Source organism: Ilyonectria robusta, assembly GCF_021365365.1.
Source record: "Ilyonectria robusta strain PMI_751 chromosome Unknown BGZ61scaffold_94, whole genome shotgun sequence".
NCBI lineage: Eukaryota > Fungi > Ascomycota > Sordariomycetes > Hypocreales > Nectriaceae > Ilyonectria > Ilyonectria robusta.
In genome coordinates, this window is record NW_025764528.1 from 34,671 (window position 1) to 49,664 (window position 14,994).

Sequence of the window (14,994 nt, forward strand, 5' to 3'; positions counted from 1 at the left end):
AAAAGTTAATATTTTAAGATTAATTTATATACTAAATAATATTAATAGCTAGTTTATTTAAAATACTATTTTTATTAAAGTAATAATATAAAAAACTTTAAATATAATTAAAGCTATTTATTATATTTAGTATATATATATTATAATAGTTACTAACTATATAATTATACTAGTAAAATAAGTATATATAAGTTTTTTTATATATAAGTAGATATTTAATAATTATAATATTATAAGCTATAATATTTAAATATAAAAGCTTATTATAATAAGTTTTAATATTATTATAAATTATTTATAAGCTAAGAATTTTACTAGCCTTATTTATTATATTATTTAAGTATATTTTATAAACTTTATAATTATATTATAAGCTAAAAAAGCTATACTTTATATAAAAGTTAAAATATTATATAAAAAATTCTTTTATAATATTACTAAAATATATTATAATATTTTAAATATTAATATTAATAAACTTAAAGTATAATATTTAATTATTCTTATTATTATAAATATATATTTATAAAATTAACTTAAGTTAAAATAAAATATATAACTTATTTATATTACAATTAATAATATTATTATTATAAATAATATAAATAAATAAATATAAGTCTATCTTATCTTCTCTTAAAAACTAATACTATAATAAAATCTAGTTAATTTTATAATAAGTATCTATTATAATAATACCACTATAAGCAATTCTAGAGAAGTCAGTATCCTTAATAAGCTAATACTTAACGAGTTTAGAGTTCCCAGAGGCCCACGACCCCTCCGGAACGCAATAGCAGTCAAGGTAGAGTCCTCTACCCGTACCTACGAGGTCCTGGCCACCAAGCATCAAATCGCCTATCTGGCCATTCGTCTTGTTGATAGCAACATAGAGGTCGTCATTCTCGAGAATGTACTGAATACTGGACTTAATAACACGCAAATAGCTGCTGCTAGAGCGAAAATAAAGGCAGTGACAGCTGCGCTGAGCCTAGACACGCGCATGGCTGGCAGCTAGTAGTTAGACGGATAGATGGAGGGATAGATGGTAAATGTCTTGGCGGTGAGATGCGGCTTCTTATTGGGGACGCGGATTCCTTACGTCCCTATACTTTGCTGCTAAAGCCTGTCGGCCTGTTACATAAATGCCTCCCCGTCTCATCCATGGCCCGACTCGGGCCATGATAGCACGAAGATATCAAAACCCCTGGTTTTTGTCAACGCAGTGCGAGCGAGTAGCTAGCCCTCTTGGGCTTGCGGGGTTCAGGGGTGGTAAAGTTGCGGGGGCCAGCTGAGGAAGGCGGAGAGAATTAGGCGTATTGGTTGTTATTTTATTTGTATTTGAAGTTGAATAGTGATTTTAGATGTGGTGTAAGTGGAGTGGTCAGCTAAGCCCCTGATCCGTTAATTGGTGGGTCAACTTAAGTACCGTTGCTATAACCAATGTACGCACCTTCCAGTGGTCGATGTCTGTTTTTGAATAGAAAGCTATAAGTTGTATGAGAGGTAGGGTTATGACATGTTCTATAACATGTTTCAGGTTAAATACTGTTCTCTTATGGCTGTTGTCGCAATTCACCTGGCCATTTCAGTACTATGCCGTTAGTTGAAGGTCTAAGCTGGCAAAGGGACTTATATACACGGTCTATATAGATGCAATACATATCTCTCATATTGAAATTGTAAGACCTAGATGCTACCATGAAGAATTCGACGCCGTGAAAATTGATCAAAATATAGAACATCAACCAGACTCAAAACAAACCTAGTAAAATTGTGTACTGGAAGTAGTTTACCCTTACCCCATTAGAGTCACTCATTTCTACGTATTCTACCCGTGAAAGTGCTAGTGAGCGGCTTATCTCAACTCCTCGCAGTCGATTCAAAACCAAGACTAACATCCTTGAGACCCTAGACTCATTAGTTATGTTATTTTACTGAATCCCATGCTCTATAAATCAGTATGGCAAGGCTTGAATCTCATCTATCACTTACGCACCAGTGACCTATCAGAAATTGCTCGCACTTCACCAATATTACGTCTTCAGTATGGGATGGATAGAGTAGAATGATGAAGCACATAAAATATATTTGGATAGAGTAATTCGAGGATGCTAATACAACACTCTACATCAACTAGAATAAAATTCAGGGAAGAAAGACTAGGCCGAGCCCAGACCGAATCAGCAATCCTCCCTATTGAACAAGATCAAAACCCCTGTGAGAGCGCTAACTTGAGTATTCTGTAGCGTCGGTGGTTAATGATATTTCAATATCCTGTCGTTTCATTAACTGCTGCAATTGCCACAGAAATTATTGAGGTGGCTGGTATTTATTGCGAGTACGTCACCAAGCCATACTTTGCGAAACTATGGGTGAGTGACATAACGGACCACACCGCTTGCTAGCGTTCTTTTGCCCACTGCACTGAACGTTGAAACTGACACTAGGCAATATTCCAATAAAGATCAGTGTAATACGCAACATTTTGCTTGTCCTCGCCGTATTGTCGGTGCTCAAGTTCTACAAGGCCCTTAAAACTCACACCAAGGAGCACAAACCTCTAGCCAAGCTGTTTGCTTTTAAGTTAGTGGTTGGACTAGGTTTTCTACAGAGAGTAAGCCTTCCGTACTCATTTCGAAACATGTGCAGGCGAACTGATTTTCTGACACTAATCATCCTAACCAAACAGATCATATTTTGGATCCTTTCAGATATCAACGCACTCGACCCGACCGACACTCTCACCTTTGCGGATATCAATATTGGTATTTCAAACTTACTCACATGTCTTGAGATGGTCCCATTGTCCATCTTCTTCCTGTATGCATATTCATGGAACCCCTACCTTATCCATAATCTCCCGAGCTTAGCTCAGGGCCAACAATCCCGTTACCATGGAGGCATCATAGGAGTACGTGCCTATGTGGATATGATAAATACCAGAGAAATTGTCGACGCGATTGCCTTTGCTTTCACAATGAACTCAAGAGACAGTCGTCTGGCAAAGATGCGAGCCGAGGAAGATAGCCTGTTACCCGAGTATACCGCATTGGAGGGCCAGTACCAAAGGAGAGGTGGATAGTTTGGGGGACTTTAGACCATGGATCCAGTCATAACACATATTGTAGGCTTCTTTCCGAAAGGAAGCATGAGAAGGATGTATGAGGGCAGCGGGCTGCCACCGTACATTCGGTTCATTTTGCTATTTCATCAAGCTGTTAAGATAGTTACAACGCATTCAATGACTCGTCTGTAATTCCACGCAAAGGACTTGAATCTTTCTCTCCACTTTTTCTTTTGTCATGTTTACACATTCCTCAAGTTTCTTGCACCAGATTGTCTTCTGAGACTTACTCCATCCTACAATACTCAGTTCTATCTCGAGCCACCTCAACGCCTTCATCTCTGCCAGTGCGAGTACCATGCATTTCCAGGAGGACTCAGGCATGGAGCTGGCGGCGACCTGGTTTTCGCTTCCAGGCCCTGATGAAATAAATGGGATTTTCCCCTCCTGGATCCTTAGTCGCAAACCCCAGAGCCCAAGAGAAAACAATCGACATAGGTGGTTCCACTTTTCGTGTCCGCTCTCTTGAAAGTCGATTGTAAACGATTCAAGTCTGGCAAAACGCAGAAGTTCCTGTTGCCACGGTGCCAAGACAGCGACAAACGAGTTTGCTAATGACAAGCCAGATGAGAACCAGTTGATAAAGACAAACTCGTTTTCCAAAAATGGCACACTCTTTGCTTCTAGATATACTTGTCTATTTACTACTAAGAGCGACGTAGGTATTCGGGAGAGCGGCCGATTCTGGTGTAGAAGTCGGAGATTTTGTTGTTCTGCTTTGACTGAGAGTTTGCCTGGGTTGTGGCCATCTGACGAAAGTTGAATAGGAGTAAGCTGCGCCACTGGTTCCGGGGAAATGGATTTTGTCATATATATCGTCATGGGGGGAGTAGGGTACCCTGGGTCTAGTTGCGCATGCTGAACAGCATGATCAGCATGCACCCAACTATAGATGTTCAGGCGTATTTCAACGGGTAGTGTTAAAAACGTAAGTCGTTGAGTCATTGAAAGAGATTGATCGTATGGAGGAATTGATATCATTGTCTGGGCGAGCAACATGGGCGCGTCTCACTGTTTCTGAAATGCCAACAGCGAGAGCAGAACCGAACAATTCTTATGTGCGGTATGAGGGGGAACTCAACCACTTAGGATGCTATATCATATCTTGATTTACCTCGGACAATGAAGCATATATTACTTTTCCGAGCCGCGGAAAGCCCAAGGTCTCTGTTGGAGACTTCATCGCTACTCCGTTGTGGAGACGATGAATCGGCGCTCGGGCTTCGGAATATGTCGAAATCGGACAACCACCTCGGAGCACGGGTTCGGAATATGTTCTTGGCGCCAATCTCTGACTCCACCAGCAGCAAATGGCAAAGGAATGATTGGTCCGTTAATTGGCCACCATCTCGGCCTTTCCTTTTCCCCCTAGGACAGCTTGTATCGGCATCGTACGGTCACAAAAGGTGCGAATGGCCGAACTGCGAAAACCCGAAAACCTCATCCTATTCCCAGGGTATAGCAAGCGCCAATCTCACCTTCCCTGGCGCCTCATCATATTGTCTGACCAGGCAGCCTCCGGGGAGTACTCTCGCAGGCTGATTTGATTGGGCTTCGGCTGCGATTTGTCTCCATGTCTCCTCCCCATCCACAAGCCATGCCAGTGGCCACTCCGTCGGCGGCGGTGCCAGCTATGAGGGAGAAGCCTCGCTGGTCATGTACCATCTGCCGGAAACGGAAGGTTGTCTCATTGATCCGGGAAATCACGCTTCTGCGCGAGGTGGCAACGGGATAGCTCAGCTGACTTCCGGTGGTGTAGGTCAAATGTGATGGTGTCGAGCCTACATGCTCCAACTGCCGAAAGCGCGAGGACTCGTGTTCGTACCCACAAAGCAGAAAACGAGCTCATAGTAGCAGAGTGTAAGGTCTAGGGTGATGCTTCAGCACTGCGGCACATACGTCTCTAACACTCGCCTACCGACGTTTAGGTCGTACCGCGATATGTCCCACAGACTAGACGAAATCCAGCGCAAATTATCTCTACATCAAGCGAAACGCGCTGTTGTTGACCAGCCCTGTCAGCAAACCATGACGAATCAAACCGTCCTTGATGAAGGGTCAATCTTGCAGAGCATTGCAGAGGTTACTAGTAATATTTCGCCTAGTCAGTATGTGGCATTTGTTCGTTCTAACCTTCGAGCAGCACCAAACCCGCCAATCTTGGAGCGAGACGGCGGTGGCGAGGGCGAAAATGACGTTGTTACTCACCCCGTTTCACCACTCCCTCCTCTTTCAACCCAACTTAGCTTCCCACTGGAAGGCTCCTGCTCCATACTTTCCCAGCAAAGTGCACTATGGGTCGATACGATAGTGGGAGACAATAGCTTCAGCCAGGTGTTGCAGCATGTGGAAGGTTCACAAAACCTCCCCACACTACATTTCGATGCTAGCCATATGGATCCCCTTCCACCGCAAAATGTGATCAACGATTGTCTAGCAGGTATGCACCACTTATTTAAATTACCCAGATGCACTTGCTCATTCAACTCGGTCAGACTTTTTGCGTCCTTTAAACCAGAATATCTGCCTCTTTCCGGAAGAACACCTGATTGCTTTGGCTCAAAATGGCCCAATCGCTACGGCGTGCCCTGTTGCAAGCCGGTATGCTGCTTTGAGCATCGTTTGCGCAGTTTCCCTTCGCACTATGAGTGGGATGCGAAATGAGCAATCCGAGAAACTTTTGCAAAACACCCTTAAAACGCTTCCATACATCATCACAGACACGCCAGATATCATCACAATCGGTGTATGCTTGTCAACGGTATGAAATCCCGCCCATAATCGATAAAACGATGTGGATTACTAAGAATGAAAGACTTTCTACCTTATGCTCACATCGAGAAACAATCACGCCGCCACTATTCTTGGGGCTGCCGCACAAATGATCATGATAGCAGGGTACAGCAAGCCAGCTGGCTCAAAGATCAACCAGAAATCGGATACGTTTCACAAACAGCGACTCTTCTGGCAAGCTTACATCGTTGATAGGGATCTCTCCATGCGCTTGGGAAAACCGCCCTGCATATCAGACGACCTCCGTCCTCCGCTGCCTGAGGAACAACCAGATGATGGCTACAGTTCACATACATTTGCTGATGGCTCAACCATGAATTTTCTGCGCGAACAAGTGTTACTGGCTGAAATACAGAACAAATGCTATCGCATGCTTCGATCTGGATTCACGTCTAATCACTCCAAAGAACTGCTGTATGCCGGCGTCAACAAACTCGATGAAGAGCTTCAAGGCTGGAGAAACCGGATACCCGAAATTATCAACCCACATAAGCCGCTTCCAAATGTTGAATACGGACTCCTAATGGCTCTCACGACTCTCCATTGCACCTATTTCCAACTAATGATCGCTGTGCACAGCGTAACATTTGATCATCCGTTGAGCAATTATAGTCCAAGTTGCGGTGCAAGCACCAGCCAGGTCAAATGCATCAACGCAGCACGGGCATCGCTTTCATTGCTGGGTTACCACGACGTTCGTCATCCATTTACGATGTAAGGAGCTATTAACTATTTATCTTGGTGTCTTCTTTTACGTCGGCCAAGGACTCACTAAGGTGATATTATACAGATATCTACTTGACCATTTGGCATGGAGTGTCGACGTCATTTTCCTCAATATCCTACAAAACAAAGAGTCACCAGGGGTGCTGAGAGATCTTCATATGCTCAAAAGAATTCTTACCCTCTTCGAGAAGTATGACTCTGACAGAGACAAAGCAAGAGGATACCTCATAGTGCGCGCTCTGCATGGTGTTGCGTCAAGGGCAATCCACAGGGCCATTCTCGCCGGTCGGTTCCAGGGTGAGTGGATGAACCTTGGCACGACCCAGTCCACAGTGTTGAATGATAGCGCCCCAATACTATCTAATGATAGCTCGGAAGCTCGAGAGATACAGACCGAGTTTAAAAGGATACAATTGCTGAGAGTGAGTCGAAATGAAAGCTCGTCGTTGACACTGAGCGGAAAGACGCTGAGTTCGAATGACTGGTTCACCACCGGGATCAATTCAGTTATGTATTCGAACGATTTCAATAGCTTTTAATATGGCTTTTTGTTTGAGATGGTAGGAGTCATGATTGACAAGTACGGCATGGTGGCGGTGGATGAACAATATCAGATTGTTGATAGGAGATGAGGCAGTGTTACGAGCTTGAATGTGAAGCAACAGGGACGACTGTTCTGTGTCAAGAGGACAATGATGCAGGAATATATATTACCTTCAGGTTTTATGCAGAAATGCGTGAACACAGATATAACGATTCCCGCAACTTCGACTTCCCCGTCTCTCAGAACAAGATCCTCGGCAGACGGAGATGTGACGCGACATCAACACTCCACAAGCAGCGGGGGATGACATGTTGGTGGGCTAACTACCCCTGGAAACTTGCTGCATGAGCTCGGGTCGGTGCTTTCGGGGACCGCATGTTACCTTGGCCCAGGTTCCATAAGTGCCGGCTTTTACACACTGAGGCAGGCTATATTTGCTGTCGGTATGACGCGTTTCATCAACATCATGCCCTTGTCGTCACCGGAAATCGCTGGCAAAGGTTCATAGCTTGCTTACCTTAACGTGCCTTAGCAAGATCCGCTAGGGCGCTAACTTCGATAATGTACCCGCAAAATATAGCCAGTAGCCAACTTGACTTCTAAATAACCTTTTTCCTAAACGAAGTCATTATAGACTAATATTAAATATATAATTAGAAGTAAAAATAATATGAAATACTAAGCTTTATGTTAAAGAGAAAGTGGATAGAGGAGTACTGTAGAAAGAAAATCAAGAGATAACCGGGGAGTCAGACATGTAAGTAGTTCTATGTTTAGGCGCAATGTTACTACTGGGACTCATTTCAATTACCCGTAGGGTCTTACTAAGTGGGCTTGCCCACTTAGTAAGACCCTACGGGTAAAGTGGAGAGGACTGGGGTGGACGATGTGGGATGTGGGATGGGATGGGGATTTCTAAGCCGGAGGAGCCATGACCAATCAAGCACATCGGCACGAATTCATCGGGCTCGGCATCTTTAACAAACTCCGGCCAAGTCGCTAGCGACCCTCTTGTGGATTGGCCAGGAACATAATCGAAGCACTGGGCGGATGCAAATTGGGTCCGCTTCGATCGGTGAAGCTAGTTTACATCCGCATAAATACTCTAGTTCCCGTATGTTATAGATAGGTTATCTTCTCAGACTCCGACTCTGCACAGAAACCTCTTCCTGAACTTCATATCGCCCTTTTGTCAACCTATCGTTTTCAACATGACTTCCGTCGTTGCCGTCTCCGGCGGAACCGCCAGCCTCGGTCGTGCCATCGTCGAGGCCATCGTAGCGCTGGGCAAGTACGAGGTTATTGTTCTCTCAAGAAAGGTGCGCATACTCCCGCAAATGGAGCTGTGTTCTCTCCTAACCCGCTATAGGAAAACCCCGAGCTTGAGAAGACCTTGGGCGCCCGCATTGTGCCCGTGGATTATTCCAGCGTGTCTAGCATTGTCGAGGTGCTCGAGAAAAACAATATCGACACACTTATCTCTGCGATCGGTCTGGGCGGATCGGCGCCTCCAGACGCGGAGCTGCCCCTCATTCGTGCCGCTGAGCAGTCTTTCGTCACCAAGAGATTCATTGCGAGCGTGTTCGGCGCTACCTACAAAAAGGAGTGAGTAGCAGGATGCCCTCCTAACCCCCCTTCCCTTGCCTGAATTATACCCGCTAATACAAATCCCACCTTCAGACAGACCTCCTTCTATCCAGCCTCAGGCAAGATTCAGTCTAGAGAAGAGCTGGAGAAAACCACATCGCTAGAGTGGACCACAGTTCTGAACGGCTTTTTCCTTGATTACTTTGGCATGCCCAAGGTTAAGTCATACCTCCAGCCTACTACCCTTGTTCTCGATGTTGCGCACAACACTGCTGGTATCCCCGGCTCCGGCGACGTGCCAGTGGTCTTCACCCATAGTTTTGACGTTGCCAAGTATACAGGAAGACTGCTAGGCCTGGAGAAGTGGGAGAAGGAGTCTTACGTCATCGGCGACAAACTCACCTGGAATGAGTTCCGCAAGCTTGCTGAGGAAGCCAAAGGTATTTCGCTCCAATCGTCATGGTTCTACTCTGTTTCATGACTAACACAATGCTTAGAAACGAAATTCAACGTTGAGTATGATTCCGTGGAGAAGCTGCGGGAAGGGAAGATAACTGAACTTCCGTCCCATAAGTACGCCTACGACTTCGTCCGTAAGGAGGTGCTCCAATCCATGCTGGCGTACTTTGGCACCATGTTTGAGGATGGCCAGTTTGATTTTAAGCCTGAGAAGACGCTTAATAACGCCTTTCCTGATATTGAGCCCTTGACGGCGAAAGAGATTCTAGAACAGGGTTGGGGGTCTTAGAATGTCTGAATGGTCGTACAGGGCGCGAGGGATAATTAGACTACATTGTTGGCTATAATTCTCCTGCCTCTCAATAATCCTCTTCACATGGAGCCAACCGCTCCTCGAGCTACCCTTTTATTGGCAACAGGTATCATGCTGCATCGCTAGTGACGGCTCACAGAGCCTTGGGCTTAGGGTGGTTAGCTGGCCCCGCGCCTGACATTTAAAACTATTGTTCTTTTACGGGAGGTGAGACGAAGTAATGACAGCATTCAATGAGCGTCAAGGCGAATAACTGTTACGCAACCCTGAGTAAGAAAACTGAGAGGAGCCCCTGACTTGTGGTAAATCTAACCAAATGTGCCGAATCGGTGTCCGTGGCAACCCTAAACGATTTTATGCGCTGTACATGTGTCACAACGTCCTCATCTTCGCTGGCTCGCTCGATGCTGCTATAAGTACCCGAAATTATTTCTATCAGAGGCATGGCACAACTACCCTTCAGTCATCCTTCTTCAACAAAGGCACTTCAACTGCAACGCCACATTGATCAAGAGTAAAGCCGCATAGTATTTTTAATTTCAAAGAGCTACGAAGACGGGGTTCTACAGCTCGCCCCGACTTTAAGGTAAAGGTAGTAGCCTTGGAGCATCACGGTTGCAGGCAAGTTATAACACACATCCCCAGGAACGTCCTGGTTAATCACAGGTCAGGCTGTAATGAATCGGCTCAGATTGTCGTTCTAGTGAGGGGATGACCGGATAAGAGGGTAGTAAAGATAATGGACCAGGCGAATTCCAGGTGCTATCGCCATTCGTAACTCGGGCGGCCACCAGCACCAGGGGTGAGAGGGATGCATGTGGCCGTGTTGTAATTTTATAGCCGTGTGAGCGACTATCGGTCAAGGGATGAGGCAGACATGTAAGAGTTTCGCACCTCCTGCTCAGGCTCATTCCATATCAAGTAGCGGAACCACGGGCTACTAGCACCCGACTTGCTGTATGTTTTCACGTACCCGCTCGTCTCTCACACGACGTATCAAGTTTCTCAAGAACTCGGAGATGCCGCTCAAGCTCCGCGACGCTCTTGCTGAATCTTCTTAAGTTTCGCTTCCAGACGAATGCCGTGTTCGATATCCTTGGGTAGGATATCTCGGAGCAGGGCGCACGTTGTCGCGACTTTATGGTTGATCACGTACCTAAACGTTCTTCGCAGAGGAGACGCTTGGCTGAATGAACAAACCGAGGATGCCAGACTGGACACTATACTCAAGAAGCTGCTCGGCGATATAGTTGAATCACCCTGGGGCTTCTAGAGGCTCCAACCTTATTTTTCTCTTCTTAGCTAGCCAGAGCATAAACAGGAAAACTTCTCCCTGAAGCTTGTGTCAAACGTATCCCCTAAACCCTGGCTACCTTCAATTATTGACATTGATCTCTGGCTGAACATACTCAGTCTGATGAATCCGCCTCTCTCTCTGCATCTTCAACCCATTTTCGAGCTTCCTCGAGTGCCTCTCTGTCACGGCCTGGTCCCCCGGACAGTTGATAAGGCAGCTAATGCACCTCGTTGATTGCTACGATTGCGATCAATGCCCAATCTTTTGCCCTATGGCGTAACGGTTAGAGGTGTGCAGTAACACTCTCGGGGGTCATCACGATGTTCTTTCATGAATCCTTCTTATAAAGCTTAGCTACTTCTCTATAGCTAGCTATAAAAGATAAAACTTAAGATTATTAGGCCCAGTAGCTATATATAGCTCTTAATAGACTTTATATAGCTTATCTCCTTTTATATACTACTACTAGTCAGACTATATATTAAGAAACTAGTTAGTGTTACGGCCTGGTCCTTCGGACAGCGATAGGCTTAAAAGAGCAGCTAGTGTGCCCAGTAATTGCAATCAATGCGATTATTGACCAATCTTTTGTCCTATGGTACAGCGGTCAAAGGCACAGCCGTCACAGTTAGCTTAAGATACTATATAAATAGTGCTACTATATAAAGTATCACTATATTACCTTTTCATCTGGAGAGCCTTCGCGTCCAGAACGGAGTTAACGGCTTAACTCCGCAAAGCACGAGATTTCTCAATTGGGTTGGAGAAGCTTGGTAATCAACCCTTGATCAGAACTCAAAGTGGTAAAACTCAATGTTAAGCTTCCGATTTGTGAATACAACGTGCGTGTGCTGTCCGTTCCGTACTTCCTCATTGTCTTACGGAAGGTCATTATGTTCACTTGACAAATCCTGTATGTTTAATTTCCACTTATTATCGACTCTGAGTGATAATGATGGTATGGCGACTGAATTGATGTGGCAAAGATCTCATCTGGTGTTGAGGTGTTCGTGTTGATCTTCCATCCGTACGAGTCATGAAAGGTTGGCGGGGTTTTGGCGCTTTGTCATGGTGGGGGGTTCATGTGCCAGTAAGATGGCGTGCTGCGGCGCCCATGTATCAGTCGCCCAGCAACATCGTACATGTGGACTTAAAGGTCTAATCTCCGTCGGAGACGGCTACATATCGTGTCCGATATCCACTTGAATTAGTCAGTAGGCCGAGGTATACAACTTATCCCTACTCACCGCAGATGGGTTAACATTGAGCATTTGACGTTTGTTAAGATTTTTGACAATTGCTCATAATGTCGAATTTTGAAAAATTGATTGAGAGTGCAGTCAGGGACCGGGTGGTCCCCGGTGTCACACTATTGGCCAAGGATGCATCGGGTAAGCACGAGATCCCGGTCGTGTTAGGTATATCTAACGGACCTCTAGGCAATTTCAACTATGCGAAGGTGACTGGGAAGCGGTCGCTTGGGCCAGGCCATGAAGAAACTCTGACTCAGGATACCTTATTCTCTCTCGCTTCCATGACGAAGCTGCTAACGACAATTGCGGCTCTCCAGCTTGTGGAGAGGGGTTCTATCCAGTTAGACGATGAAGTCACGCCCTTTGTACCAGTTCTCGCGAGGCAGGAGATCTTGACTGGTTTTGCGCAAGACGGTAGTCCGATAACTAAGGAGCGCAGTAACCCTATTACTTTGCGACAGCTACTTACTCACAGCGCTGGTGCTGCGTACGCTTTTACCAGTCCTTTGATACAGCAATGGCTTCAATATACTGGTAGAGCCGAGTTCAGCTCTACAATCGATGAAGCATTTGACTTCCCGTTAGTATACGAGTCCGGTGAAGGATGGTTATACAGTAGCTCTCTTGATTGGGCTGGGAAGGTAATCGAGAAGGTGACGGGCTTGACACTCGAGGATTACATGCAGAGGAATATTTTCGATCCCCTGGGAATCAAAGGGATTACTTTCTGGCCCAGAAAGAATCCGGAACTCGCCCCAAGACTTGCCTCAATCTCTGTCAGAGATTCCGCCACTGGTAAAACCGTGTATAAGGAGGGAACCCGGAACTTCAGTGATGGACTAGGCGAATGTTTCGGTGGTCAAGGCGCCTTCGCTGATTTGCGAGACTATTTGAAAGTTTTACACTCGATTCTCGTCGATGATGAGAAACTGTTAAAGAAGCAGACTACGGCTCTAATATTCCAACCCCAGCTTTCGCTAGCCAGCAAGGCGGCTCTGAAGATAGCCATGAAGGATCCCTCATGGGTTGTTGGACATTTTCCCGATACGGGCGAATACGACTGGGGTCTCGGTGGCCTCTTAATTGATGGTGATAAGCATGATTACCGCAGGCGTAACACTCTGGTTTGGAGCGGCGCCGCAAATCTCTTCTGGGTATGTTTGCCTTGTAATCCGGATTCTTGAACCAGTTAACGATGACTAGTTTATCGACCGTACTGCGGGACTCTGTGGAATCTTTGGCACCCAGGTCTTTCCTCATGCGGATCCTACGGTTGAGCCTCTGATTAAGGCATTTGAAGAAGAAGTCTATACGAAGGCTGGGATGCAACAGACGCTATAGCCGTTCTCAAGTTTAGGTGCTACCGTCAATAAATATGCAGGTTTTACTACGCAGGAGTTGTGAATGAATTTCAGCAAGCCTGGGAGGAGCAACCTTGAAAGTCGAGCACCTTCTCCTTTGTTTGATCTCTATTTGTCACGTGCTGTTAGCACCCACACTATTACCGCAACTTCTGTGCTGTTTTGCCCGATAACAGATTATACCCAGGTACCGGTAGGGCCCCTTGCGAAAGAGTGGGAACGAAGGAAAAAGGAAATGGCCGAAGCCCCATTACCTCGCTCCAAGCAGCGAGACAGGACGAACGACATCGCGAAAAGTTAATGGTACCATGAAAAGATTGCAGGACTCAGTAGTAACATCACCTCAATGTTCATTTTTGCGCGAGGCATACAAGATAATCTATTTCAGAGTTGGAAATCAATCGTATAGACCGATTACGAGCCCTGATCGATCGATTTATATCGATCATCACCCTCAGTCGATCGATATCGATCGACCATCAAATCTGTCGCACCAAGCTTTGGGGGACGGATGCAGAGGGAAAAAGACTCTTGTTTCTTCTAACTAATAATGTTGCTGATTTGGGTTTTTATATTATGAGTGGCGATGTCGATCAAACATCTTGAAACACATCCCTTAGATCTACTATTGCCTCCGTTCCTTTACTCATCCCTTTCGACACGACACATTAGCCACCGTCATAATTCGATGCGTGTCCACAAATCCCCTAGACGATTCGCCTTTTCCTAACCGCAGAATTATGATGCACTAAAACGTCCCATGATGTTTGTAGTCGCATCCAAATTATCTCCTGCTCCTTCTTTCATGCTTACCGTGACTCAAACGCAGAAGTCGCACGCAGAGAGTTCTGGGCATGGTTACGTGAGGTACCTACACCGGGGTTCCAAAAGTCCTGCAACAGCCCCACTTACACCACCACCCTGACCGGAACGGATAGAATAAAGATACCAATTCCACAGGCTACAGACTAGCTACAAAAAAGTAACTACATTTTTGGATTCCTCAGAGGCGTGGCTTTAATATTTTGTATACCAACCCCTAGCCTTGCGGCAGGCCTCGATCCTCCGCGGCATTGACTCTAGCAGGCCCCGAATGAAGTCCTGAGGGATAGCTTCCCACGCCGCTTCCAAGCACGCTTTAAATTTTGCGATATCAGCTGCGTTTTTCTTCAATTTGGAAACCCAAGGGAACATTCTATAGAGATCTCTCTTTAGTCTGGCCTAAATGTGCTCAATGGGGTTTAAATCGGGGCTGTGAGGAGGCCAGTTAATAAGAGAGATTCCATGCTCAAGCAGGAAGCTCATCAAGACCTTTAATATGTAGATTCCGGCATTATCCTACTGGAAATACCGGGTGCTATTATAATTAGAAAGAAGCCTAGAAGTTAGAGCTTTAATATAGCTATTAAATAAGTAGCTACCGCGCTTAGAGGCTATATCTCGGGTCATAATAACCAGCTTGCTTCGGCTCTCCTTGCAAATTACACCCCATACTATTATTGTTACATCTCCCTTGCTATAAGCTATTTTATTA

At 45.4% G+C, this 14,994-nt stretch overlaps 5 protein-coding genes across 5 annotated transcripts; 4 read left to right on the forward strand and 1 right to left on the reverse strand.

Moving 5' to 3' along the window:
- Window positions 1-2,252: 2,252 nt before the first annotated feature.
- Window positions 2,253-2,965, forward strand: BGZ61DRAFT_286662 (organic solute transporter Ostalpha-domain-containing protein; the record flags this gene model as incomplete). The annotated part of the gene is made up of 3 exons (XM_046238523.1): window positions 2,253-2,375; window positions 2,468-2,617; window positions 2,693-2,965. Coding segments are annotated over 3 exons (546 nt in total), but the record flags the coding sequence as incomplete, so codon positions are not given.
- Window positions 2,966-3,241: 276 nt separating this feature from the next.
- On the reverse strand, window positions 3,242-4,072 carry BGZ61DRAFT_375613 (uncharacterized protein; the record flags this gene model as incomplete). Its single annotated transcript, XM_046242432.1, has 1 exon — window positions 3,242-4,072. The coding sequence occupies one exon, from the start codon at window positions 4,070-4,072 to the stop codon at window positions 3,242-3,244; it is 831 nt and encodes a 276-aa protein (XP_046093445.1).
- A 453-nt stretch (window positions 4,073-4,525) lies between these two features.
- BGZ61DRAFT_469249 (uncharacterized protein) lies at window positions 4,526-7,379 on the forward strand. The gene is made up of 7 exons (XM_046247937.1): window positions 4,526-4,808; window positions 4,887-4,987; window positions 5,056-5,216; window positions 5,271-5,567; window positions 5,623-5,888; window positions 5,943-6,634; window positions 6,711-7,379. The coding sequence occupies exons 1-7, from the start codon at window positions 4,701-4,703 to the stop codon at window positions 7,183-7,185; spliced, it is 2,100 nt and encodes a 699-aa protein (XP_046093446.1). The 5' UTR covers window positions 4,526-4,700; the 3' UTR covers window positions 7,186-7,379.
- Window positions 7,380-8,401: 1,022 nt separating this feature from the next.
- Window positions 8,402-9,525, forward strand: BGZ61DRAFT_436111 (uncharacterized protein; the record flags this gene model as incomplete). The annotated part of the gene is made up of 4 exons (XM_046244013.1): window positions 8,402-8,509; window positions 8,560-8,795; window positions 8,871-9,217; window positions 9,275-9,525. The coding sequence occupies 4 exons, from the start codon at window positions 8,402-8,404 to the stop codon at window positions 9,523-9,525; spliced, it is 942 nt and encodes a 313-aa protein (XP_046093447.1).
- A 2,567-nt stretch (window positions 9,526-12,092) lies between these two features.
- On the forward strand, window positions 12,093-13,440 carry BGZ61DRAFT_436115 (beta-lactamase family protein; the record flags this gene model as incomplete). The annotated part of the gene is made up of 3 exons (XM_046244014.1): window positions 12,093-12,237; window positions 12,286-13,253; window positions 13,303-13,440. Exons 1-3 carry the CDS (start codon window positions 12,153-12,155, stop codon window positions 13,438-13,440), a joined length of 1,191 nt encoding a protein of 396 aa, XP_046093448.1. The 5' UTR covers window positions 12,093-12,152.
- Window positions 13,441-14,994: the final 1,554 nt, after the last annotated feature.

Bases quoted from the DNA above. Each gene is read 5' to 3' on its own strand.
- BGZ61DRAFT_469249 (XM_046247937.1), top strand. From the start codon at position 4,701: ATGTCTCCTCCCCATCCACAAGCCATGCCAGTGGCCACTCCGTCGGCG. The intron at 5,889-5,942 runs GTATGAAATCCC...TAAGAATGAAAG, and splicing joins TCGGTGTATGCTTGTCAACG to ACTTTCTACCTTATGCTCAC. The intron at 6,635-6,710 runs GTAAGGAGCTAT...GATATTATACAG, and splicing joins GTTCGTCATCCATTTACGAT to ATATCTACTTGACCATTTGG.